This window comes from Opisthorchis viverrini (genome assembly GCF_000715545.1).
Source record: "Opisthorchis viverrini unplaced genomic scaffold opera_v5_417, whole genome shotgun sequence".
Taxonomy (NCBI): domain Eukaryota; kingdom Metazoa; phylum Platyhelminthes; class Trematoda; order Opisthorchiida; family Opisthorchiidae; genus Opisthorchis; species Opisthorchis viverrini.
The window spans coordinates 377103-402790 of NW_008752073.1; the positions used below are offsets into that span (position 1 = coordinate 377103).

Consider the following 25688-nt stretch of genomic DNA (forward strand, 5'->3'; position numbering starts at 1 on the left):
CAGAGTCCTGAACTGCCAGAACTGCTCACAAGGTTGCTGAAAACTCTTCGACAGCCCACAACCGGTTTCGCCCTTCCACTTGGGGCTCATCAAGTAGGCGCAGTCCCCGAATTTCCATCAGCCGTATGTTCTACTTGAACTAGAACTGCTGTTTTCTTGCTATGGTAATGACTCAAATCCAAAATGTGTAAACAACTGGAGTTTTTTGGACGTGCCTTCGTAATGTTGGCATTCAGTTTTGTCTAAAGTCTCAGCACATTTTTCCAATCTGCTCTGGTTTGTTGTAGCCTACCCTCACCATACTGGTTGCACTGCCCCATATGTGTTCGTCTATCAAACTATTTGCCCATTATCCCTCCCTGATTCTGATTGCATATAAGCTTCTGATGAGGTACGCAAAACCGTTGAGTTCAATGTATCGTACTGGAGTACTTGGTCTTGTTTTCATCTGTGGAACAACATCCATGAAATTACTGATGAGTTGACCAAAGTTATGTCATTTCGCTGAAAGTATCTTGACAATATCCCGACACATTAACGCCACATGAACCGAGTGTTTTGGTTTCAGTGGACCAAATATGGATACCTAATTCCCCAAAAAAAATTTCATTCTCTCAAACATGAATTTTTGAATCTCTCCCCCCTTACATTTCATGGAATCAGTCAGGTGTGTCACAATACATCTGATAAAATGTTTATCGCAGATACTGTTTTTGTTATTATATCGATCAATACGCGATCGATTTTTTGCCGAACTTCGAGTCCATCGGGTGCTGAAGGAGGAAGTAGACGGCTGAATTCTCCTCATTCCGGTCTGCGCAGATACGGTCCCGATATTACTGGGACACGTTTGATTCCAAAGTTCACCACTATTCGACTCCCACGAAGTGGTGTCCACAACTCTAGATGATTACACAGGCCGCGAAAGATAGAACGCAGATTAGCGAAATGCACTCATTAGCAAATAAATTTGGTTTTACGAGAGACTCACTTGAAAACCAGCTGAATCTCAGTTGCTTAGAAACATCATAAACGAGAGATTCAGCTGGGTCACGCAGAATCAAATTTGTTTGCAAATGAGTGTATTTTGCTAATTTCGTGCAATTTGATTTCAAACATAACAGAAGGTTGACGGAAAGTCGGGGACTGTGCCTAACTGATGAGCCCAAAGTGGAAGGTCAAAACCAGTCGTGGGCTGTCGAAGAATTTTCAACAACCTTATGAGTAGTATATTACGTCTATCATGATTGTCCAACTCGATTACTTGACTCATTGTTCACTTTCTTTGGTCTGAAGAAGCTTTTGCCCCAAAAAACGAAACGTTGCACCACAATAAAGCCACGGACTGTTGACCACACCTCTCAAAAGAATGACAACTCGGCCGACTCCAGACTTTGCCGCACCAAATAGAGACGGAAAAAAGATTGAAGCGACCAGCGCAGACCATTTGGGCGGCCAAGTTGGTGCCAACAATTTCATGAACTCGACGGTTGGTTACCGAGCTAGCTTTCGATTTGCGGCGCTTGCTAGATTCTTCACACGTGAACTCCTCTAGTCCCCCCTGTGTAGTGGTTGGAAATAGTGCGGGGGCCGGATGACTCAGTGGTTATAGCGTGAATTCTAGTCCCCCCTGTGTAGTGGTTGGAAATAGTGCGGGGGCTGGATGACTCAGTGGTTATTGCGTGAATTCACTGACTGGAAGGTCTGACTCTCTCTCTCTCGAATTCCCATGTGTAGGATTGGATAATCTAGCAGTATACAAGCTTTTTTCGGCCGCCATGGCACCTGGGCACCGAAACAGTACAACAGCTGAACGGCTGTTTTAACGCACCCAGACTGACATCCGAGTACTGACCTCGGTCTCTCTCTCTCTCTCCCGAAGTCCCATGTGTCGGATTGGGTAATCTAGCAGTATACAAGCTTTTTTCGACCGCCATGGCACCTGGGCACCGAAACCGTACTACAGCTGAACAGCTGTTTCAACGCACCCAGACTGACCTCCGAGTACTGACCTCGCCACCACGAGGAGGTGATTCAGCGCGCCGGGATCTATATTGGTTTGAAGAAACAAACGAAGCGGTTGAAGAACTGTGGCAACTTAATGGCTGTAGAGTGCCGGGTTCATTGCATGTCCTCAGTAAACAGCTGATTTGTCCAACTCGTTTACCATATTCACGGAGGTGGTAAACAGTTTAGTTGTATTCATTGATAAAATTTTATTCCATCCACATTTAGTCGTCCACTGTAAGCTATTTTAACCGAACTTTCCCGGACGTTCTGTGAAAATCAAACAACAATCAATACCAACCCTTACGTCCCATCATATACAGAGAGGGAGCTGAGACAACAGACCACACACTACTCGCAAATCTAACCAGTAGTATACACCTCTAAACTTGTAGATCACGACTGCCAAGGAAGGTAGGGATAAGTAAAAGCATGGGGTGCATGGGTGTACTTACCGAATTGACAACCGGCCCAGAACATTCATCGAAGCCAGACATGTGTAGCTGAAAATATGAAGCAGATTGGACTGAGTAGTCTTCTACGTCTGGCTGGCGAGGTATGAACCTCGCCTTGTCTTGCCTGCATGCCAAAACGCCTCGTTTTCAAATTTGCCGCGATATTTTATGGTAAGATTTTTCTAGAAAATCAAAGACCAGGATCGAGCGAAGAAATTGGCAACACTATGGGTGCGACAAACGACACAATCTAGTCTAATTTGAACGTTGAATTTAATCCGGTCAGCTGTCTCCTGTCCTGAGCGCATTTTTCGTTGCATGAGGCTTACCAGACATCATTAGCACGTCTTTCACTAGGTTTTCTATACTCTGCGTTTTCAAAGTGGACAGAAAGTGTCAGCCGACTAGTTCCGGAGAAGTCTGTGTAGTGTGATATTTTACACCACTTTGCTTTTCCAACTGCCTGAGATTTGTCTTAATGACAGTTTGAAGTACACTTGATCTTCTGGTTGCTCTTATCCAACTTGAATATCCCGCCTTGAGACCAGAACAATTCCTTTCCATTTCACTGAATAGGCATTTCTCTTCATTTGAGCAGACACCTCTCAAGGTGTAGCTGAACCCCAGTTGTGGGATTCAGCACCGTCAGTTAATTTGACTGAATCTTTCGACCACACTTAGATGCATCCAAGTGAGCGTAGGATGTTGAACATTAACTGGTTTTGTAGGAAGAAGGTTTTTATGTAGCCGAGTCCGTTTCGCATCTTCACTTCGAGAATCAAGGAGTGTGGTCAGTGCATGCAATACTACTGACAGCACAGTTTCAGTAAATGCAAACTCTAGGTGAAAAACGAACCCAAAATTCTTCCTGGTGTTTCCATAGCTGATCGGAATAGGCATTTCTCTTCATTTGAGCAGACACCTCTCAAGGTGTAGAATTCAGTTGTAGAATATCATAAACGGGAGATGCACTTAAGTCTCCCGTAAAAACCAAGTTGATTTGCAAGTCAGTATATTTGTCGAAATCAGTCCAATTTGGGTTCAAGTAGAACATAAGGTTGACGGGAACTCGGGGGCTGCACCTACCTGATGAGCCCAAAGTGGAAGGGTGAAACCGGTCGTGGGCTGTCGAAGAGTTTCCAGAACCCTTGTGAGTAGTTTCCTTCATGAAAACTCTCAGAATGAATTCATTCCGTTTGGTGACCTATTTTTTTCACGTGACTGACCAGCTGATTATTTTCCTCTTGCTTGTTGTCCGTTATCAAAAATGGTCTCTGTCTTCAACCAGTAACCCTCCACTTTCTTTCACGCAATACACGAATCTACTTCCATCCACTGGCTCAGTTAGGATTCCCAGATTTGCTGACGACCTTATCTTCGGCTCCTTGGTTCTCTTCTCAGTTCAGTTGTATTGTGTGAGGCGAGATGGCCCAAGTGGTTAGAACGCGAATTTACCGACCGGAAGGGCCGCGGTTCGAACCCGACCTCTGTCTCTCGACTTCTCCTGTCTAGACTCGGCCAACCTGGCAGTGTTTCCTTCGGGTAGCATGGCAGCTAGGCACCGAAAGGGTGCTACACCTGAGAGAGAGAGAGGGACAAATTTGAGTTGAGAGGATGCTACTTTGTGAAATGTACATGAGTATTCCATGACAGTAATTGATACAACTACCTGGTGGTAAGCATGGCCCCGCCGTTTCATTAAAACGGTCTACTCGAAGCTGTGGAGGCTATTATTCCACGAGAAAGAGATGCCACTGTACTTTTAACCGTCCCCCGTGGTGCACACCAAATTACACCAAATACGTGTTCCAATCTCTTGGCTCAGTCAGGTTGCTGACCGTCTGCTGAAGGTCGACATAATCCGGCTTTATTATCTGGTGACCGAAAGTCGAGCTGACGCGACATGAAGCACTAATTGACCAATTTAGAACTTGCTAATTGGATTCCTTCGTCCTTCAATCAACCGAAATCGATGTATAGATGCCCTAATCAGTTCCACTGTTGAACCGAACTCACGGGCTTTCAGTGGTCTTACTAGGCTTCAATCTTTTTGTAATTTAGCCCCCTCGGGTCTTCAGGCTGTGTCATATTTTATCAACCTAAATAAGAGTCAGTTCGACATCTATCATGACACTCTCACAGGTACTGAACTTGTGTGTGTTGAGTTCTTCGGTTGTTGATCATAGACAGTCTGCAATTACAGTGTTAGTTGCAGGGTTTTTAGATTTCGTGCTCACAATACTCTTTTTCAAAAAATCAGTCGGGTGAATCCGCATCAAAGGGGCAGCATTGGACCCCGGTTTCGGGCATATCCTCGACCGTGACGGGGTTCGAACTCCAGGCGTGTGACACGCGAGCGGAGCGTGTTATCACTACTCATTTGAATTTTCAGGTCTGAAAAGACGAACAAGTTCACAATTGAGCGATGTGAGTGGTATGCCCGGTGGCTGGAACATACGTTGGTTGTGTCTACCGGTTGACCCGCGTGTCGGGACTTCCCAGTCAGCTAGTGCCTGCTGTACTGCTCGACAACTTTGGATAAGTTGTGCATAGTAGTGGGATTTGTAGAATGGAAGCTCAAATCACTCTCATTTCAGTTCTCAATTCTGAGTCCTTCAGGACCTTGACCGTCAGTTAATTTGACTGAATCTTAGATGTATCCAAGTGGACGTAAAATGTCGAACATTAACTGGTTTCGTAAGAAGAAGGTTTTTACGTACCCGAGTCCATTTCGTATCTTCACTTCGAGAATCAAGGACTGTGGCCAGTGCATGCAATACTACTGGCGACACAGTTCTAGTAAATGCAAACTCTAGGTGAGAAATGAAACCAAGGTTTTTCTTGGTGTTTCCATAGCGGATCGATGAATAAAAGGCACCAGATATCACAAGTACTGGCAAGTCTTTACAACCAGGGTGTTTACTGGTCTGTAGAATTTGAGTGGACGCAACCAGTATGCTGTCGAATGGGCTGTCCCCCGGCTTTTCACTGCATTCTAATATTTCAGATAACAGCGACTGGCCATCAAGAAATCCGACTCTGTCGTTGCTCTGTGTTTTGTTTTTTCAGCAGGCCTTTGTTTCCGATGGTTCCTTTTACTCGTTTACTTCAATATGTACATATATATCCATACCACTGTACTTTTAACCGTCCCCCGTGGTGCACACCAAATTACACCAAATACGTGTTCCAATCTCTTGGCTCAGTCAGGTTGCTGACCGTCTGCTGAAGGTCGACATAATCCGGCTTTATTATCTGGTGACCGAAAGTCGAGCTGACGCGACATGAAGCACTAATTGACCAATTTAGAACTTGCTAATTGGATTCCTTCGTCCTTCAATCAACCGAAATCGATGTATAGATGCCCTAATCAGTTCCACTGTTGAACCGAACTCACGGGCTTTCAGTGGTCTTACTAGGCTTCAATCTTTTTGTAATTTAGCCCCCTCGGGTCTTCAGGCTGTGTCATATTTTATCAACCTAAATAAGAGTCAGTTCGACATCTATCATGACACTCTCACAGGTACTGAACTTGTGTGTGTTGAGTTCTTCGGTTGTTGATCATAGACAGTCTGCAATTACAGTGTTAGTTGCAGGGTTTTTAGATTTCGTGCTCACAATACTCTTTTTCAAAAAATCAGTCGGGTGAATCCGCATCAAAGGGGCAGCATTGGACCCCGGTTTCGGGCATATCCTCGACCGTGACGGGGTTCGAACTCCAGGCGTGTGACACGCGAGCGGAGCGTGTTATCACTACTCATTTGAATTTTCAGGTCTGAAAAGACGAACAAGTTCACAATTGAGCGATGTGAGTGGTATGCCCGGTGGCTGGAACATACGTTGGTTGTGTCTACCGGTTGACCCGCGTGTCGGGACTTCCCAGTCAGCTAGTGCCTGCTGTACTGCTCGACAACTTTGGATAAGTTGTGCATAGTAGTGGGATTTGTAGAATGGAAGCTCAAATCACTCTCATTTCAGTTCTCAATTCTGAGTCCTTCAGGACCTTGACCGTCAGTTAATTTGACTGAATCTTAGATGTATCCAAGTGGACGTAAAATGTCGAACAGTAACTGGTTTCGTAAGAAGAAGGTTTTTACGTACCCGAGTCCATTTCGTATCTTCACTTCGAGAATCAAGGACTGTGGCCAGTGCATGCAATACTACTGGCGACACAGTTCTAGTAAATGCAAACTCTAGGTGAGAAATGAAACCAAGGTTTTTCTTGGTGTTTCCATAGCGGATCGATGAATAAAAGGCACCAGATATCACAAGTACTGGCAAGTCTTTACAACCAGGGTGTTTACTGGTCTGTAGAATTTGAGTGGACGCAACCAGTATGCTGTCGAATGGGCTGTCCCCCGGCTTTTCACTGCATTCTAATATTTCAGATAACAGCGACTGGCCATCAAGAAATCCGACTCTGTCGTTGCTCTGTGTTTTGTTTTTTCAGCAGGCCTTTGTTTCCGATGGTTCCTTTTACTCGTTTACTTCAATATGTACATATATATCCATAGTATGACCTTGAAAAATGCCGGAAGTTCGTTGGCACACACAAACTTACAGAGTTTTTTGGGGGATAATGATATCCCCGACACGCTTAGTCAATGTTTATCTAAAAACTTTAATGATCGACGTGTGAACGCGTGTAATTTGATCAATATCGTGTCGAACTATTCAACAATATGATCGTAAGTGGGCCTCGTTTCTTCAAAACCTCCGAACAAAGCCACATTTGTCTGATTTCCGCTAGAGCTTGGCTTTATTATGTCGCGAACATTGCTTCACCAAAGGAGCTGACCTCACAATTGCATTGTTTGTGAGGCGGAACAGAGCTGTGTTTCAATGAATTCACACGGTTCTGGTCCGTTTCACAGCGGTTTTTGTGACAAAACATTGGCAACAAACTGCCAAATCCATTAGACGACTACACCACCAGTCGAAGAACCTGCATTATCGACGTCTTCTTCTGCGGCATAGCCATACTGATTAGAATGCAAACAAACTAGACACTGTTACAGAGAACATGAACGCCATTCAAACTGTATACAGATTTCCACTACAAAGTACTTCAAAGTGCAGACTCATTTGCAAATCGATTGAAAAGTTGTCCTGTTTGAATCGAACGAGATACGATCTCTTCAGGCTATTGAGATGCTCCCGGGATGCAATATCTTCTCGATACGCATACATAGTACGTTATGTGTAGGCATAAACAAGCTAGTAACGATTGTTTGTGCATTCAGTTCGCTTATTGAATTTCACGGAGGCAGAAAGAGGCATCCTAACAGAATAAATTGATTCGCGTTTATATGTCACAAGTGGAATCTGTGACTATCCTTGGTAAGGTCGACACTGAATCACGTCTACAACCCTAGGTGTTTTATCCGACCTATTCCGGAGTCTAATGACCTGTGCTGGCTATCACGTTTTTACTAATTTGCTTGTCTGCCCGCCATACTGCAGTAACCTAGATTCTGACTGTATTTGAACAGCTGATGAAATGTGTGAAACAGCTGAATTCAGTTTACCTCTTCTTGCTGTTATAACGTCATCGATCTGCAGGTGCACTGGATGGAGAGGACAAACCCCAAGAACAGTGAAACTAGTCTTGAATTGCCCCAGGGTTTTCACTAGGCTTTTGAGAGAGGATCTTAATACGGAAACCGGTTATGGGCTGTCAAGGGATTTCAGCAACCTTATGAGTAGTATATCACATATATGCATGTATCGCCATTTCCCGAAGGTAGTACCAAGTGAAACATGAGATGCCCTGGTGCAGCACATTCAGTTGCTTGCAAACATCATGAAAGAGAGATTCAGCTGGGTTCCAGGTGAGCGGTTCGCAAAACCAAATGTGTCTGCAAGTAGGTGTATTTCGCCAATTTCGTTCAATTTGATTTCAAGTAGAACAAAAGGTTGAGGAAAACTCGGGGACAGTGCCTACCTGATGAGCCCAAAGTGGAAGGTCGGAACCGGTCGTGGGCTGTCGAAAAATTCTCAGCAACCTTATGAGTAGTATATTACGCCCATAAAACCTTAATATTTTACTGCATCGCCTCTCATGATTGGTTAACCTGATAAGTCGACCCCCTTCGATCTGAAGAAGTTTGTGTGCCGAAAACGAAACATCGCCCCACAATAAAGCCATGGACATTTGACCACACCTCTCGAAAGAATGATTGCAACCTTACGAGTATATACATTTTGGTTTTCTTCTTTTTCAGCGCACACTTTGGACTCCAGCGATTCAGACAGCCATCGTGATTCCGTGTGACTTTTCATCAGGTCATCGTCATCCGAATCACTATGCGTGAGCAAATTTCATAATAATCAGCAAGACCCAGATAGCACCGATAACGAAGATGGATAAATCCGCGACATGTATACACTGTGGGCCAACCAGAAACGTTGTACTTTTTAAGCCGATCATATTAACTCCTTCGATGGGTGTTTTCTTCCCCGAATAGCGCAAATAGTGTCATCGGATGACCACTACGGATAGCTGACTTCTAAAAGGGAGACCGCCCTCCATGAGGGGTCAAGAACCCCTGTCTTTGGTGTGGTCTACCTTTATGGGTAATTTAAATACCAGATCATCATGCGCTATCACTTTCTATCCATTGGCTCACCTACTTTTATTCAGTAATAAAGATGAAAAATGACATCGTTGTTAGAATTGTTGCTCAGAAACACGCACCTCTAAATTCATAAATAGGGAAAGTGCCTGTTGCGGTTCCCCGTACGGAACTTTGAGTGACGCGTAAGTTCGACAATCCAGAATATCAAAAGGAAGAATTGCGTTCGAAATCTACGGTACTGTTTACACAAGGGTAAGCAAATGTGTACAACAAGCCTTAATTGTTCATGTTCGTAGCGTCAGCAAGTCCACAGGTCTGTAACTGACCGGCACAGCGCACTGTCAAAGTCCGTACACGAAACAACGGTGAGCGCAATGGTGGCTCCTTAGCGTGGGTTGTGGTCATCCGTTCCGACGACGGTCTGGTGATTCTCATTGGACGTGCGATCACGCGGAACCCATGAGAAAACAAGTCAAGGCAGGCTCAGCAAACGGAACGTGGACGCACATGGGTAAGTAGGTCAGCAGCGCACATTCACACACAGACGCACATGGCAATACACAAGTGTCGGACGGGACGGCCTCTGCAGCAAAGCAAGTGGCGGATACGGATAAGCATGGCAACTGGAGATCAAAAGTACCTAGGCGGAGTTAGCAAATGGATGGGGTAATTATCATAAGGTCAAGTTAGATTCAACAGTCCCTCTTCGACGATGGTGGATAAACGCCAACTCCATGAGGACGCAACCCAGAAGTATCACTCTTCTACATAGAACAAACGTGTCTTCTGGGTACAGACTTACAAAAACCCAGTTTTACTAGATCATAGCAACGATACGGGGTAGATATAAATGGAAGATTTTGTCCCGCGTTCCAACCACGCCCTAGACGTGATTCTCAAAGCACCTGCTTGGTGAAATTTGAACGTTTTTGATGCCGTTTTAATATCACCTACACCCTAGAGAGATTAGACGTCTTCCGAGCACAAAAATGGTACAAAAATCTGGTCCAACTTGTATGGGTTACAAAGATACAAACAGTTCAGACGCAAAAATAATTAACCTCGGTATGAGAATCGAACAGGTGATCGTAACTTCAATGACTGTGAATTCAAAGTAACCGTTGCCACACTACACTTTCCGTATGGTGTCCAGTTTATCACAGGACAAACTAATTGGCAGGCGGTTTAAAAATAGTTCGGCGGATGACAAAAATGACGAAAGTGCGTAATTTGGATGGAGGTGGATGACTCCATTCAAGGTCTCTGTTATGTGGACGCGCCCAAACCATCGTGCCCAGAACACACAGAAATTGACAGCCGGCGGACAGCCATGTCATCAGATATCACATGTAACAAACAACCAAACACTATTGCGCCACCACTTGTTCAAAATGTTCCCAGTGGAAAAAAATTCGGGCAGTGTTGGAAAACCGCCAATAAGCGGAACAAACGTTGTCATAGTAACCGACCGGACTCATTCGAAATTGGATGTGCAACACAACTTGGCCACATGTTTGTATCCCAGACAGTATTCCCATGCGCTAAAGGAAACCAGCCCAAGGCAGAGGATGTTGGTCTTTCGGACGTTCCCGTTGGGGGGCGAGTTTGTAGCAGATCAGGTGATCAGGCTACTTCTGATGTCGCACAGACCCAAGGAAAAAAAAGAAGACTGGTAGTCTGACAGAATAATGGCAGCCCCGTGACTCTGTTCATACGAAGGCTGGAAACGACAGAACACAGTTCCTCATTCAGGCCATCAGTTTGTCGCACAGACCCAAGGAAAAAAAAGAAGACTGGTAGTCTGACAGAATAATGGCAGCCCCGTGACTCTGTTCATACGAAGGCTGGAAACGACAGACCACAATTCCTCATTCATTGCCATCAGTTGCCCAAAAAAGGTCAAGGTGAAGACCACTGTGCTCACAAAGTTGCTGAGATCTCTTTTAAGAGCTCCGAGCAACGTTGTGTTTGGGGTGCTCGTTCTCCAGAAAAGTTTAGTGCGACATCTCGTACCAGCCGAAACATCAGACAGCCTCTGTGAAGCAAACCCAGTTGAAGAATACCAGTTTGGATTCAGTTTGACAATAATTTCAATCCACATTGTTTGAAAATATTTTAACACCTATGATGAAAAAAGGGCAGCCATAAGTACACAGTCACAAGCAAACGTACACTTGCAAAGTGTGTGATACCTTAACCCTGACGACCATCATATGGCATGAAGCATGAATAGCTGTCATCCACATTGGATTCGCCGGTCAACTTTGGTCGAGCCACTGGACGCCCTGGGCGAATGCGTGGCTGAGCGCAAACCCGATTTAGAGGTCTGCGGCCGGGTGTGCACATGCCTGTTGCTAGCCTTCGGTCGGCCTAGACATGGTCGCATCATAATGGACAACGGCAAAAAGTACTTATCGATCATCGAGGTATTGGCTTTATCCATTAGTTCCTTGCAGGTTCAGTGTAATATCGGACTTCTCCTCGTATACCGCTATGCAACTGTTCCCGGGGGCCACTCCTAATACACTGTGAAGGTGCTGTTGGATTACTTGGTGATATCCAGTTAGGCCTACAACTGACAGAGTTGTCATCCTTGTGGTGATAATAGCCCTAGGTACCACCCTTCAAACTGCCCCAAAGTGATAAAACGAGCAATGACAGAACACAATGTTGAGGCACCATTGGTTATTTTCCAGCGTCTGCGACAAATTTCCGAGAACGGATTCACCAAAGTTATCAAAAGCGTCATTCTTACTCGCAGTCAATCCCCTGGAACCGGACTTGGGACACTGTCGAAACCCCGCCCCGGAATCTGCGCACGGTTGCGTCGAACCTGTGTGACAACGAGTTGAGTTACTGTATCTGTCCACCTTTTTTGCTCAGTTATTACAGCGTCCATTAGCTGCATTGTATGAATGCACACTGTTCAATATGGTGGCTCGCTCATTTTTCTCTTGGATTGTGCCTTCTTTTTAAGGCTTATCTGATGACATCATCATCGCTTTCTCCTCAAAATATGGAAACCAAATAAATGTAGGACCATGTCACTCACTGATCAATTTCTTCCGCAGATCAAGACGACCTCAGGTCACATTTGCTCACTCCGCGTGACGAACCTTCAGGTAGGATCGCAAGAGAGACAGAACGAGTGAAACGATTCGCGAACCGTATGAAAAATGTGGAAAATGTGACATCCTAGATTGATAAACCTAAAGCGAATGCTCACTCCGCGTGACGAACCTTCAGGTAAGATCGCACGAGAGAGAGAAAGAGTGAAAAGATTCGCGAACCGTACGAAAAATGTGGAAAATGTGACATCCTAGACTGATAAACCTAAAGCGAGGCGTTCTTAATTCCTTTGTCATTGGTAACAAAGAATGCATCGTGACTTTGGTGTGTCGAACATTCACTCAAGCAAAGCCATAGTTACCTTTTTTGGGGAATACCGCCACATAACAAAACATACTGTCACCTTTTTACTATCAAAACTTTGTGATAAACGTACACCTAGAAACACTTTAGAGATCGCTGCATGCAAAATCGACCTTGATGGCAGTGTGGAGATATTTGGGGGAATTTTAATGAAGATCTCGTCCCGTGAATGAAGCCAATCTGCGCTGAAAAGCCACTGTTTCATCATCAACAGTGCGCATCTAACGAAACTCAGAGTGCTTCAAACACGTGACTTCCCGGGTAGTAGTTTGAACACTTAACCTTTCGGCCACAAGCCGCTGATCAATATCATGATTAGTTCGAACTTGAGCGGAACACAGTCCGACTCATGCTCCAATCACGGAGCAGGTGGTCACGTGTTGATCGACCAGTGAATGACAAGTGTGTTTGCTTTTTTCTCATAGCATAGATTGGCTTCGGTTACAGGACTGACTGCCCGAAGCTGTGTGATTCACATCAGAATGTAGTTGATATCGCTAATCAGCATCAAACACATCTGCGAACCGCACACCGGACACAGAGCGCGAATGCGATCAATCGGTGCCAAGAGTCACGGGTTGTTGTTTTTTATATAAATAAAAAACAACAACCCGTGACTCTTTCTCATCACGTAAAAGTTTTGGACGAACGAAGGCTTATTAGCAAATCTCAGTTCTGTTCCCTTTCACCTTTCACACTCAGTGGTTAGGGCGCGAATTTACAGATCGGAAGGTCCGTGGTTCGAACTTGACCTCCGCCTCTTGATTTCCCCTGTCTGGGCTTGGGCAACCTGGCAGCAACCCAGCCCTGGTGCTTTCTTCTGACGGCATGCCGGTTAGGCACCGAAAGATTGCTACAGCCGAACGATTTCTCTCAACTTTCCAACTGCAACAGGTGTGGCGATGTGGTGAGCAACCTGGTCTGCTGGACGAAGCAACAGGGTTGTGATTGCCAGTTTGCTAGCTGAACTAGACCGGAAGCAAAGAAGTTACGCGACCCAGTAGTGTCGGCTATCACAGGTGTAGCAACCGGTGTAATGTACCTTACCGTTCTCTCTGGCTAGTCTCATTTTAAGACTATTGACCTATAAACAGTTCTTAGCATGTGTGGTTGTTTTTCCGAAATTGGGGAGAATGAAATGATGTGGTGTGGATTCATCCCAAAGGTTTGTTTCATCAACTTTTAACTACCGGGTGCCGAGTTCATGAATGCTCTGATCCCGAGTGTGGTTCACCAGTGTAAGCTTGCGATGAACCCTAAGTGAGCTTGCTCGGCTTTCGGAGGCTTGTTACCGATCACCGTGTTTAGGCAGTCGCAGTAACAGAGACTGACTCATTGTCGCGCAGCAGATAGCCGAATTGAAATAAACTAATTTAACCAGCAAACGAAGGATTAGCCGACTGTGAGAGAACTGGCTAGATAATTGGTGATATACGATGGATGATGGACAAAAGAGAACAATAGCGGACTCAGGCACGTGGTATCTAAAAGCCACAAAATGTACGACTTTCCGCAACATCTACCATCTGCCTACTGATCAATCTAGACAGATGCAGTACCACACACTTTCAGTGGTCGACGCTATGGCCATCCGACCCCATGAACCGACTGGTTGTCGAATATCTCTTCTTCATGGCCTAGCTCTCCTCCCCTCAATACGCATACACTTCCAGTTCTGAGCACAACCTATGCTAACAGGCTCAAATGACATGAACTAGATGTTTTTACCAAGTAGTCAGACGCACATTCCTCAAGTTTTTTGGGTTTTCTCTAGGTTCATTGCATTGCATTGTCCATTTGTGTCTTATCTGGTGGGAGTGTATGGTCTGCGGAAAAATTGCAGGAGCCGGGGTCGTCGACCCACTGTTGTCGTTAATCTACACGAAAATATTCGGAATCACCAACGAACCGAAGGGTAAGTCTTCCATCTTTCGCCTCCGCAAACTGATCCTTGGTTGGGTAAGATGTTCACTCAGAATGTATAATATCGGCCCTTGTCTGATGCTTTTTTTTAAAAAAGGGGGGACAAGGGGGAAAATAAGCCATGCATCTCTTGGACCCTTGCTGAGGGACGGGGGACAATGCAATACTGCTTGTTAATTTGAGCTACTAGAAATTATTCAGTAGGCAGTTTGTCCAACACAATTTCTAGAAGAAGGAGCGCATCGGAACGACGATTGGAAACACAAATGAATTACTGTTTTTATTTTGATTAAAATTGTCCTATTAAGTCCCTTCAGGTTTCTGGGTTCCGCTGTCTTCCCATCTAACCATGTGTCTGAAAAAGTTCCTTTCTGAAGATGGCCTAATCCGCTGTCTGGAATCATACGCTGCTTCCTACCCCACCCTCTTCAAAGGACTACTGGAATAACGACATTGGGTTACAAAGTGAGATTTAAGATGAATCTACACCTTCCAGTTCCAGTGCTTCAACTGGGATGCGACTACTCCGCTTTGATGTGATGTTTGCATTTGTACTATTGACCGTTTCCCGGCAATTTTCGTTTTACTGATTCTGGATGAACTTGAACAACATTATCCGATAGTGACTACCAAGTAAGTCTTCATACAGAATATTGAGTGTTTCAGTGGCTACTCAATACTCAGTGAATGGGTTTATATCAAACTCAGCTGAAAGGCAGTCATACTATTTGGGAGACTTTATTATAAGAAAACGAACGAAATGCCAACGACCGCGCTGGGAAATCTGCAAGCTTGGTGAGGACCGCCGTGAATACATCTCTTAGAGTAGCCCACGAGTATAATGAGCAGGCGAACGTGAAATTCTCGGTTGTTCCTCAAGCACTGGGTGACCTCACATGCCCTCTGGATTTCGAGTCACGAGAGTATCTTTGTCGTGACATTTGAAGCGCTGAAACTCAAGTGATACTGTGTTTTGCCTTGTGGATGATCGTGCAACTCTGTATCTGTCCCTTGGCTTCCTGCACCGCCCACTATGGTATATCAAAAGGCACGGTAGCTCTAGACAGCCCATTATGGAAACAAAATAAGATTATTACAACTGCATTTATAGGGTAGTCACAGAGTGTTCCACAAGGTCGTGCTAGAATCTCCGTGAGAGGGCGAGAAGCGTCGAGTCAGAGATGCTCGATCCGGATTGGCTGGCATTCAGACCAGTCAGAGCATGCCTTCGTTTGGTCCGTGTCCTGCACGTGACACATCTGTCCAAATGATGTGATTTTCGGTTATTAGGGGCGGCTGACCTCCGGGCATACTGATCAGCAGCCCATTGGTTTACAAAATTACTTACCAAATAAGAATATGTTGTAGACACTCCACTCTAGCCAACGATGAGGTACTCCATAAGAAACCTACTCTATGTTCACATTTCCTCTTGGCTCATCAGTAACAAATCACAGACAATCAGTAAATAAATATTTTGTGGCCCCTACACAACAGATTGGATTTAAGGCCTTGCTTTGTTTTCCTCTACACAATCTGAGGTTGTGATCGTCGGTTTGTTGCTTGAGCTGGGCAATTTGATTGCACCACCAATCGAGGTGACATAATCAGTGAGATCGTAGGGAGAGGAGTAGAATGTAACGATGGGTCAGTGGTTGTGCACTGAGTAGTTTTGTGTGTTACCATACATAATGCTAGTCGGGGCCAACCTCCGATCACGATTGGTTGTTCGGTCAGGCGGTTCCATTAGTTGCTTCATTATCCTGTATCCTGATTGACCGATGACCACGTGGCCTTTGAGCTTGGCCTACTCTGCTCTCGTGCTCTGTTCTGGACCCTTCTGGATTCCAGTTTGTGGACTTTGTCGATCCTACTCCAAGGCGTTTCTTGTTTTCCTTTGCCATACGCATCACCGCATGGGGAGTTATCGACGTTATTCGGTCCTACGTCGCGTAAGTAAGCGACTGGACTGCTATAAGAAAGTGGTAAAACTGATTCAGGCCAACTGCGTATCGGTTCGTCCGGATAATATTGCAGAAACCGATCCCATTAGTTTTAACAGTCGGCGCTTGCTGCTGAACAATCTCAGCTGAGGAAACCAAACTAAGCTCGCTGACTGAACGATCGATATCTTTCAGTAGGCTGCATGTACAGTCAGAACGTACAGCCGACTGCCAAGACTATTCAAACTTCAAGCACTTCCGAAAGTAGAATCAAACACTCCTACCGCTGCCTAGTGGATCGCGAGATAACTGGGGCAAATACAAGGGGGTTTCGGTAGGCGCGAGCGTTCGGCGAGGTGTGGGGCTACGCCGAAATTCCAGTCATTCGAAATATGCCACGCATAGAACAACACCAGGTAAGCCTAACCCTCTCCGGCAAACTCTAGATGACAGATTCGGGTGTGATCAACTGCAGGCGCTCGTTTTCAGTATCAGCCCACAAAATGTCACGTGAGCGGTGCAACCGGAAAATCCATTAAGTCATACAGATACAGTCAAAATTACCAGATGTTTGAATGGTACCAAATGGAACCTTTGCACGCAAATATCATTGAGGGGTGCATTTGAATTTCAGAGTCAGTTAAAGCAACAACATTAGGGTTTTACGCCCACCACTGCAGGATCGCTGAAGGAGAACTTTGCTCTCAGAATGTGGCTTTACCACCTTTCAATGGCAACCATTGAATGTGCGAGGTTTTGATGATTCATCGTGAGCACGACCTGTGCTATTTAGGAAATGCTGACTCAGCTATGACACAAAAATGGACGTCAGCGAGAAATTGATTAATCTTATTTCTGTTTCACGAATCTCCGAACGATGACTGGGTTACGCTTTAGTTCTTCGAAGTGCAAGCTTATGGAACCCTGAGGTCCCCTTACCCACCGTAACGGACGAGTCATCTGTGTCATCCCTAAGTGCGGTACGTAGCTTGCTACTTTGTAATTTTCTTGTAGGAAATACTGTTGTTCTTGAAAGTTGCAGCAATGCACGTGAGATTTCAGCGGGATTCGCGGGGCAACGCCTCCAAGCTGTCGCAAATAACGGTCTCTTTTAAGTCACAGATTAATCATGTGACAGATTCAACACCCACATTCGTCGCATCGTGTTGAGATAGTTGAAAGCCAGAAGACGTGAGGAAACAAGCCAAGAAAATAGCGGCAACAAAATGACCAAGCATGAGGTGGAATGTGGGAGAGGAGGAAAGCGCATCTTCTGCAGGCTGGAACTTGAAACATGAGTACTTTCCGGGGAAAGGAGAAGAGGCTGACTGCTGTTTTTGCAAAACATCTCGATTCCTACGTGATAAACGCTGTTGTCCTCCGGGAAACCCGGACGTCTGAGCAATGAGAACTAAGAGAATGGCTCTGGTCATGTGAGCACTGTCTCACATTCGCATTTGCGGAGAACATGAATCGGAGTGATGAATGCACTGAATCGCAACAACAGCCAATCGATGTTGTCGAGGGGACAATTCCACCCTCCAGGATGAGGGAAGGAACGAATTTCGCGACCAACCTCAGACTTGATCGGGTATGGACCTCCAAGTGATGCTCTCTCTTTTTCGAGTTGGCGAAGGCTCGGAAGTCTGAAGAAGGATGCTAGGTCTTTTCGAATATGGTTACTGAGTGACAGTGGTGGAAGATTATTGTTATACCTGCTGATTCGGCAATTTGTGGTATCTGCTGCTGACACGCTCCAGTGCCTAGTGCCGGAGAAAAAAGACTCACAGAAGGGAACACAACTGCTATATTTCGAGCAAGCGAGTGCGAGAGCAAAAGTTACAACGGCCCCACGCCATTTTAAGGGCACTTTCTGATAGTAATCCAGGCTGTCTGACAGGCGTTAGTGAACACCCATCAACATCGATCGTGTTTCTATGGGATACCTGGACGCTGATCGGTCGTGCTTCTGTGGCGTGCCTAAACACTCGTGCTTGTGCTGAATTGATTGACCGGCCTGGATGCTTGCCAGCTTTCCTATTGAGATTGTGGTGGAGTTTTAGGGTCTCAGTGAATTCCGGGGCTTTCTAGGGTTACTTTCAAAAATCAGACCTTCCTGATAATTACTAATACTAAACATACAGCTCAATGTTGGACGGATATCCGTTACCCTGCGAATTCACCGAAGAGTTCGGTGTGGACACATAATCGACCAAGTCATCGTACTTCAGAAACGTCGCTGTTACCTACTTATTACAAAATTTATTCGTGCAATATTGATCACTCTTAGGTGCGCAGCTACGCAGGCGTCGCATTTGAAAAATCTAGTACGTGGTGGACCAGAACGAAGCTCGTTCGAATAGGATATCGACTTTTTTGTAGCTCTGAAAGCATAGGTTTTGGGTTTTGTATTGCTACATCCTAGTGCAACATGCCATTAAAGAGAAGATATTGGCAGCCCGGGTTGATCGGCAAATCTGCTCGCTAAGAGTGTGCCACGAGTCGAGGTGTTATTGACGGGACACGGTTTCGTAGCAAATCGACGCGTCGATCAGTGTAAATTTGGTGGCGGTGTTCGAAGACCTTTCCTTCGATTGACTGGCTCTTTGGCTGCTAAGAACTATCAGCTGGCTTGCTGGTGTGTGCTCTCGCAAGTTTAGCGGAACCACGCGAAGAATGGAATTGAGCCAGGGGAAGTCAAACAATGACTTGGCAGCGGAGTGTGAAAGCCATTACCAGCAGACTCAGCTGCGCTGGTCACTGCCGTCTTCCTGGATGGGGACCCCGAGACGGGCCACATCAATGGCTAGAGACATTGTCAGATATGGCCCAGTCGAGCCCTCAATGGCGCTCGTGCATCAAAGCTATTGCCTTCAACGCATTGCTTTCTTCCCAATCCCCCCACTCGACAGTCCTGTATTTGCGTATGAATTTATCAGCTCCCGCCTCAAATGCGTAGCTACCTCCCCTACATTCCCAAATCATCGACGGACGAAACTGTGGCCGCTACAACCAGTGAACGACAAGTACACGGTCCTTAAAGCTGATAATGATGATGATGAGACCAACTCCCATCTGTTGATCAATGCCTGCATTAACCTCGTCCACTCCTTCTCTGAGTTCCATTCTATGACCTCTGTTGATGTAGCTGAGGGATAGTCAACACAATCTCAGCAGTGGCGTATCGTATCTCGCGGAAGCCACATCATGCTCCTCTTTCCCGTTTGCCCAACATGAAACGCTACTGTTGGCGCAGCTTATTTATGATACTACACTGTTTCCGCTGCTACACTGTCGGTCTGTTCCCCTCATCAGAGACATCGGTTCCGGCAAGTTTACACAGCATACCTAAATCGATTTATTGAGTAAGGGTTATCATATGCTCCTATTCCCACTTACACTGCCTTGTCAGCCAGTTACATCATTTCGAGCTTACAAGCGATAAGTAACGAAATAAACTCATCTCAAACCAGCATATTTCCGAATATCGATCACTCCACTGCCTGTCACTTAGTTAATCAATGATAATCGTGAATCAGTAAGCGAATTCGCACGCAGCAGTCACGATGCCAACCAAGTCCCGATGGGTTTTCTCCCGAGTGTTGGGATACCACTGACAACCGTGTGAATCCAGGCAAAAGACTCTGATGAAAGCACTAGTCAGAATAAGGTTCAGGTAAGCAACAAATGCAAAATTCTCTTTATTTCTCATTTCAGTGATCAGACTAACTCGTATGATATAATCGTCATATAAACAGGTGGGAAAAAACAACCATGCATGAAGAAGCGGTGCAGAGGAATGTGGTCCATACCAGTCGGAGATAATCAAGAAACCGGGAGTGCAGATTGTCCGAAAGTAGAAATTTAAAGATGCCGCCTAGAACTGAACACACATGAAGAAAAAAAAACAGAGGCATCCACCTCGTTTATGGAATCATCGAAGTACCGTGTGTGAATCACGACCACTCGTGTTTGGAATAATCAAAACATAGTTTTGACATTCAGATGGAAATCTGCCGAAAATAACTGAGTTGCAAATGGTGTTTCTTTTCACACCGTACATACATACATGAAAAGGTGCGCCAAAACAGAAAAATATGATAAATTTTCACGATGAATCGTGGACAGGAACCAGAAGGTTCGATTCACAATCCAGAGGGTAAGCAACCCGGGTGTCAGATAANTTCTATGGGATACCTGGACGCTGGTCGGTCGTGCTTCTGTGGAGTGCCTGAACACTCATCGCGCTTGTGCTGAATTGATTGACCGGCCTGGATGCTTGCCGGCTTTCTGAGATTGTGTCAACATCGATCGTGTTTCTATGGGATACCTGGACGCTGATCGGTCGTGCTTCTGTGGAGTGCCTGAACACTCATCGCGCTTGTGCTGAATTGATTGACCGGCCTGGATGCTTGCCGGCTTTCCTATTGAGATTGTGGTGGAGTTTTAGGGTCTCAGTGAATTCCGGGGCTTTCTAGGGTTACTTTCAAAAATCAGACCTTCCTGATAATTACTAATACTAAACATACAGCTCAATGTTGGACGGATATCCGTTACCCTGCGAATTCACCGAAGAGTTCGGTGTGGACACATAATCGACCAAGTCATCGTACTTCAGAAAGGTCGCCGTTACCTACTTATTACAAAATTTATTCGTGCAATATTGATCACTCTTAGGTGCACAGCTACGCAGGCGTCGCACTTGAAAAATCTAGTACGTGGTGGACCAGAACGAAGCTCGTTCGAATAGGATATCGACTTTTTTGTAGCTCTGAAAGCATAGGTTTTGGGTTTTGTATTGCTACATCCTAGTGCAACATGCCATTAAAGAGAAGATATTGGCAGCCCGGGTTGATCGACAAATCTGCTCGCTAAGAGTGTGCCACGAGTCGAGGTGTTATTGACGGGACACGGTTTCGTAGCAAATCGACGCGTCGATCAGTGTAAATTTGGTGGCGGTGTTCGAAGACCTTTCCTTCGATTGACTGGCTCTTTGGCTGCTAAGAACTATCAGCTGGCTTGCTGGTGTGTGCTCTCGCAAGTTTAGCGGAACCACGCGAAGAATGGAATTGAGCCAGGGGAAGTCAAACAATGACTTGGCAGCGGAGTGTGAAAGCCATTACCAGCAGACTCAGCTGCGCTGGTCACTGCCGTCTTCCTGGATGGGGACCCCGAGACGGGCCACATCAATGGCTAGAGACATTGTCAGATATGGCCCAGTCGAGCCCTCAATGGCGCTCGTGCATCAAAGCTATTGCCTTCAACGCATTGCTTTCTTCCCAATCCCCCCACTCGACAGTCCTGTATTTGCGTATGAATTTATCAGCTCCCGCCTCAAATGCGTAGCTACCTCCCCTACATTCCCAAATCATCGACGGACGAAACTGTGGCCGCTACAACCAGTGAACGACAAGTACACGGTCCTTAAAGCTGATAATGATGATGATGAGACCAACTCCCATCTGTTGATCAATGCCTGCATTAACCTCGTCCACTCCTTCTCTGAGTTCCATTCTATGACCTCTGTTGATGTAGCTGAGGGATAGTCAACACAATCTCAGCAGTGGCGTATCGTATCTCGCGGAAGCCACATCATGCTCCTCTTTCCCGCTTGCCCAACATGAAACGCTACTGTTGGCGCAGCTTATTTATGATACTACACTGTTTCCGCTGCTACACTGTCGGTCTGTTCCCCTCATCAGAGACATCGGTTCCGGCAAGTTTACACAGCATACCTAAATCGATTTATTGAGTAAGGGTTATCATATGCTCCTATTCCCACTTACACTGCCTTGTCAGCCAGTTACATCATTTCGAGCTTACAAGCGATAAGTAACGAAATAAACTCATCTCAAACCAGCATATTTCCGAATATCGATCACTCCACTGCCTGTCACTTAGTTAATCAATGATAATCGTGAATCAGTAAGCGAATTCGCACGCAGCAGTCACGATGCCAACCAAGTCCCGATGGGTTTTCTCCCGAGTGTTGGGATACCACTGACAACCGTGTGAATCCAGGCAAAAGACTCTGATGAAAGCACTAGTCAGAATAAGGTTCAGGTAAGCAACAAATGCAAAATTCTCTTTATTTCTCATTTCAGTGATCAGACTAACTCGTATGATATAATCGTCATATAAACAGGTGGGAAAAAACAACCAGGCATTAAGAAGCGGTGCAGAGGAATGTGGTCCATACCAGTCGGAGATAATCAAGAAACCGGGAGTGCAGATTGTCCGAAAGTAGAAATTTAAAGATGCCGCCTAGAACTGAACACACATGAAGAAAAAAAAACAGAGGCATCCACCTCGTTTATGGAATCATCGAAGTACCGTGTGTGAATCACGACCACTCGTGTTTGGAATAATCAAAACATAGTTTTGACATTCAGATGGAAATCTGCCGAAAATAACTGAGTTGCAAATGGTGTTTCTTTTCACACCGTACATACATACATGAAAAGGTGCGCCAAAACAGAAAAATATGATAAATTTTCACGATGAATCGTGGACAGGAACCAGAAGGTTCGATTCACAATCCAGAGGGTAAGCAACCCGGGTGTCAGATAAATAGTGGAAAGACAGAGTAAAAAAATACTAGTAGAGCGTTGTTGTCCTTGTTGTTCCTCATCCACCTTTCACCGGACTCAGTATCTAGGATAGCCAAGAATGCGTTCGGCCACACCCAGATAGTAGACAGTCTGTGCAATACCAAACAACGGGGCCATTACCATCACTCGACAACCAGCTCCCTTGAACAAGGCGCGATACCCCTCGTTTCGCAAAGTTTGGCTGTGTGGTAGGCAAACAACCGGAAGATGAGTTTGCACACACATGAAAAGGCATGAAATTGACAGAAATCATCGTAAATCAGATCGGAAGTAGTCAGTGCTGCGGTGTACTAGCATGAACAAGGACAAATCGAAAGAGTAGTCAGTTCTAAGCCTCTGTTTTATAAATGGGATGACCGAGCCTCATCCTCTTGTTCGACTTTTTTGCCGGTCCCCGCGCAGCATGCCTTCCGTTCGTATGATGCAAAGGCATCGATCAGGTGACCCTTTGAATGACAATTTAGGGGTGTTACCTCCAGAAAATGGGCCCACCTTCACAATGAGTACACGGACTAATTTCAATCTCGTAAGATGGTTTTCCTTAGGAATCGGTGGCATTTAGGACAAAACCATGTGTAGATGTACCGGTGAAGGGAAGAAGGCCTTCGCTGAGGAGTTATTTTTGTCAGAAAACGCCAAGTGAACAGTTAGATTATTGGACAGAAAAGCAAAACTCTCATATGTATCTTGTTTACAAAAACTGAATATCCATCTTCTCCTAAAACGAGTCTTCCTGAACTTTCTTGGATACTCATTGCGTGTCACTCAAATGCAAGCAAATGCGACTCCACAAATTCCGTAATAGATCTCACTTTCAAAGAGACGCGAAGTGGATTTACGAGAAAACCACATACTACTCGTATACCCCATCAGTAGTATCCACCGTTACGCCGGTAGTCAAGTTTCCTGATGTTTCACACGTGATATAAGTTGGGTTCGTCTCGGCGACCTACATGGCATCATTCCATCCAAGTGACCTTTATATATTTTGGTACAAAAGTAAAGTCCCACCAACAAAAACGAAAAACAAGCACAATCCAGTTTCGAAAATTTCGCAATTCCCTAAATCACGTATTTTGTGCCGTCTGAAGATTCGGTGAGTACTTCTAAAGGGTGAAAGAACCAAAGCACAGTAAAAAGAAATTCCAAAGAGCTCGTCAATGTTATGTATGAATTCCTGTCATTTTCGGAAAGTGGCGGTTGAACAGAGCAACCTCAGGGAATCCTAATGAAGACAAAAAATCAACACAGTATACATAGTGCCGTGTCGCACGAGCTTCTCACTGTTTATGCTTCCCGTCAGACCGATTTTTTTCACCATTTGACATACCCTTGGAGAACCTGTTTATATGCTTCCACAGGGCAGTCTTGATACGCCAACGTTCGGCCTCTACGTGGTGTTGTTCTCAACTGGCACCTACAGGTCCGTCACCGTAGTGTGGGCGTTTGTGTGACTCCACGACCCATGGAGCTATACTGGATGGCATCCATGCGACATTCATAGCCTCTCACATCTGGTTGGCCGACGGTCAAGATCAACAGTCTCCTGGTTAGGGGTTGGAATATGTGTGGCGACGTGTTCCGTAAAAACGACGATGTGCTTGCATTTCCAGCCGAACACCGCTGCCGTGCGGTTAAGCTTTTAAGCTAAAACCTTTGGTTGAGGACCCCGATCGTCCTGTCTAGGTGTGGGCGCCCTGGCAGTATCCCATCCCACGTACAAGCATGACATTCACAACTAACAATATTCTCATGCCACATCGGTCACCGCGTGGTGCCATCAGCTGGGTCACCTTATCTGCTTCATACAGTAGGACTGGTAAGCAAAAGCCTCCCATCTTACACATTCACGTTTTCCGTCTCCCACCCTACTCCACTCAAATTTGAAAACTTTCTCGGCAGGTATTAGCATTGGAACTGACAGTTTTGCTCGCCCAGCATCACACTGAGCTGCATCTTCTGTACCTCCGAGTTCAGTCACAACAATAAACACTTCGAAGTCTGTTTTCAAATCCCGAAAGCCTGTCTACCTAGCCGCCTTTAATGTTCGCACACTGAAACAAGCAGGTCAACAGGTGGCTCTTGCGCGTACGCTGGATTCCCTCTGTATTGATGTATGTTGCCTGTCAGAAACAAGGACACAGGACGCAAGTACTGTGATCAAAATGACTGCCCCCTCGCTCTCTTCCAGATTCCAGCCACGCACCTCTGGTGATTCAGAGGCCATTGCAACTGGATATGCTGGGGTGGATATCGTAATGAGCGACACAGCGGAAGAGTCTCAGCTTGACTGCTTACCCGTTGATAGTCGCCTCTGCACGGTTTGCTTGGTAACGCCTGTGAGAGGATCTCAAGAAAGTGAGAGCCACTGTACCTAGTTTATTATTATTATTATTATTATTATTATTATTATCATCATCAAAGTCAAGGAATACCAGTACTGTGGGCCGTCTGTACATGTGGCGATGCTCTAACACCTGACGGAGTGTGAAGATGTGGTCAACGCAGCCTCTACCCGGTCGAAATCCCGCTTGGTTCTCACGAGTCAAGACTTCGCGTGCCGCCATGAGACAACGAAGAATCAATGACGCCAGAAGCATTGTCACAACAGGCGTCAAGCTAACACCTCTGTGGTTGCTACATTCACTGCGAGTACCCTTTTTGAAAATGGGTACCACTATCGATTCACCCCAGTTGTCTGGGACGGTCTCCTTCTCCCAGATAAACCCAAATAGGCTA

The 25688-nt window shown here is 45.5% G+C and overlaps 2 protein-coding genes across 2 annotated transcripts; both read left to right on the forward strand.

Annotated features, from left to right (window-relative positions):
• Positions 1–10274: 10274 nt before the first annotated feature.
• On the forward strand, positions 10275–10721 carry T265_10858 (hypothetical protein; the record flags this gene model as incomplete). Its single annotated transcript, XM_009177345.1, has 1 exon — positions 10275–10721. One exon carries the CDS (start codon positions 10275–10277, stop codon positions 10719–10721), a length of 447 nt encoding a protein of 148 aa, XP_009175609.1.
• A 973-nt stretch (positions 10722–11694) lies between these two features.
• Positions 11695–11892, forward strand: T265_10859 (hypothetical protein; the record flags this gene model as incomplete). Its single annotated transcript, XM_009177346.1, has 1 exon — positions 11695–11892. One exon carries the CDS (start codon positions 11695–11697, stop codon positions 11890–11892), a length of 198 nt encoding a protein of 65 aa, XP_009175610.1.
• Between the last annotated feature and the right edge of the window lie 13796 nt (positions 11893–25688).